At 51.2% G+C, this 2,594-nt stretch overlaps 1 protein-coding gene across 1 annotated transcript in view; it reads right to left on the bottom strand.

The window, feature by feature from the left end:
* The window catches only part of GALNT17 (polypeptide N-acetylgalactosaminyltransferase 17), a gene marked incomplete at its 5' end in the record, with an annotated part of 239,381 nt that overhangs the window by 1,772 nt on the left and 235,015 nt on the right, over positions 1-2,594 (bottom strand). The window contains one exon of the mRNA XM_005425125.2: positions 1-833. This exon is cut by the window's left edge and continues 1,772 nt beyond it. Within this exon, the coding sequence (XP_005425182.1) occupies positions 705-833 (129 nt within the window). The remainder of the gene's footprint in view (positions 834-2,594) is intronic.

The raw sequence follows: 2,594 nt of genomic DNA, 5'->3' as shown, positions 1-2,594 counted from the left end.
TCCTGCTGGCACCCAGAAGGGCAGGCAGACATCCCAGGTCATTCCCAAGGGAACCCCTTTGGGCTCTCCATGGAGGGAGGTGCTGGAGAGGGGCAAGGGGAGCTCAGGGGGTTTGTTCCACTGCATTGTTTGGGGTAACTTCTGTGATTAGGGGTTGGAAAGATCCCTGGGAGCTGCTGCGGGGTGTTTTGCTTCTCCAAAACTCAGGGAAGGGCTGGATGCAGGGGCAGGAAAGGGAAAAGGGAACAAGGACCCAGCAAAACACCCCATCCTTCAAAATTGGCTCATTTGGGGTTTGGGAACGTTTTCCTCTCCCCAGCTTCTCAGTTTCCACACTTGCCAGGCAGGTCTGGCCAGGGTCATGGTGCAAACCTCCCCAGCCCTTTGGGAGAGCTTGGAGTTGTGTGGGAAAGCAGAAACTCCCTGTCAGTAAATGCTGCCAGGCTGCTCCAGCAGGGAATGGGGCACCTCTTGGAGAGCTGGCCAGAGGGAACAGCAGTTCTGAGCCAGCCCCACACAGCTGGGATCAGCTGGGGGAGACTCACACGTGGTAAAAATAAAGCCACAAGTGCCCATCTGCCCCAGGTCCTGTCCCAGGAGCACGAGGAAAGCTCTGCTTGATATTCCATCCTTTCCAAAGGAGTCCAGGCGGATCAGTCCCCTCGGCCGTGGCTCAAGTCAGACTCCCCTGACTCCTCCAGCCTCTACTTGATGAAGTTTTTAATTGTCCACCTCTGCCCCGTGCAGCTGCGGAGGATCAGGTCAATGCCAGCCATGCCCCTGTTCTCCACCTCCAGGCACCGGCCCGTGCCCTTGTTCAGGATGGCTCCATTCTGCAGGTGGGGAGATGGGAAAAGATGGAAAAAGGAAGATATTAATTGCCTGGGAAGCAAAGCAGGAGCAGGAGGGCAGCCCTGGGCTGGAAGGGGCACTCAGCTGGGTGGGAATGCAATGCAAATAATAAAATAATTCCCCAAATAAATGGAGTGAGTATCCCCTGTCCCTGACAGCATTCAAGGGACACCTGAAACCTTTAAATCCCACAGCTGCTGGGAGCTGGGACCCTTCTGTAAAAGCTGCATCGTTGTCCTGGGCTGTGAGATGTGTGTGTGCTCTATCCCCATCTGTCAGAGCTGGGGCAGTTCTCTGCTGTCCATGGCCACTGAGTGTCCCTGCAGGGCTGATCCAATTCCAGCATCCCATGGGGAGATGCTGCGCCCAGGGGAGGAGCCAAGCATTCCTACCTGGATCCAATCTGAGCCTGGAGCAGCACAGCAGCCTTTGCCCACTGCATTGCCAGAGGAGCAGCTTTCTGCTGGCCTGCATTGCCAGAGGGAGCCCAGGCCCATCTGCAGCAGCCCTGGAGCTGCAGAGGAAAACTCCCCCCTTGTGCAGGATCCCTGCTGCAACAGCAGCACAGCTGGCACTGCAGGAGGGCTGAGCCCCCATGGGATGGGGCTGTGCCACCCCCTGACACACAGGGGGCAGGGACTGCTCTCACTCTGGCAGTGTTGTTTTGTATTACTGCATTTGTATTTTTATTTTTTAAAATTTTCTTCCCTAATAAAGAACTGTTATTCCTACTCCCATATCTTTACCTGAGGGCTCCTTAGTTTCAAAATTACAATAATTCAGAGGGAGGAGGTTTACATTTTCCATTTCAAGGGAGGCTCCTGCTTTCCTTAACAGACACCTGGCTTTTCAAACCAAGACAGTTATTTACACTCTGCTTTGGGACAAAATGAATTTCACTCTTCATCCCCAAGAAACAAAGGAATCTGGAAGTCATTGGCAGATCAGACATAACCAGATCCACCTTTCTGCTACCAGAAAGGAAAACTTTGATTAGAAATTGTCCTGAAATGCTGCCCTGATCCCTCTTAACCTCCTCCCTCTGCCCCAGGAGCTGGAATTTGCTCTGCCATGGCACCATTTCCCCTTTGTCCCACCCCATCCCAGGGGCTGTGTCCAGCCAGGCCTTGGGACACAGCAGAGGTGTGGCCACATTCCCCCTCACAGAGGAAAGCAAGGCACAACTTCCCAAGGATATTTCTGGGAATGGCAGTGAGGAACCTCAGAGAATGAAAAAACAATTCTTATCTCAATTGCTGCTCCTCTTGTTGCCGGCACCATTTCCCCTTTGTCCCACCCCATCCCAGGGGCTGTGTCCAGCCAGGCCTTGGGACACAGCAGAGGTGTGGCCACATTCCCCCTCACAGAGGAAAGCAAGGCACAACTTCCCAAGGATATTTCTGGGAATGGCAGTGAGGAACCTCAGAGAATGAAAAAACAATTCTTATCTCAATTGCTGCTCCTCTTGTTGCCCACAAGTGGAATGCATTGTGGAAGGTTGTTTACCTGAAGGGAATAGGTAATTGGAGTCTGGTGTGAGTGTTTTGATTCAGTGACCAACTGAATCCAGGTGTGTGTGTCAGGACTGTCATGAGATGAGTGCAGCTGAGTTGAATGTGTGTGCAGGTTCAGTTTAGATGTAGGGTAATGTAATATAGAATAATAGAATAATTATTATGTTATTGTATATTATATTACATATAAAAATATATATTATATTGTTATTAGACATAATATATTAT

The sequence above is a fragment of the Geospiza fortis genome, unplaced genomic scaffold (assembly GCF_000277835.1).
Source record: "Geospiza fortis unplaced genomic scaffold, GeoFor_1.0 scaffold59, whole genome shotgun sequence".
Taxonomy (NCBI): domain Eukaryota; kingdom Metazoa; phylum Chordata; class Aves; order Passeriformes; family Thraupidae; genus Geospiza; species Geospiza fortis.
This window is presented reverse-complemented; position numbering and strand designations above follow the sequence as displayed.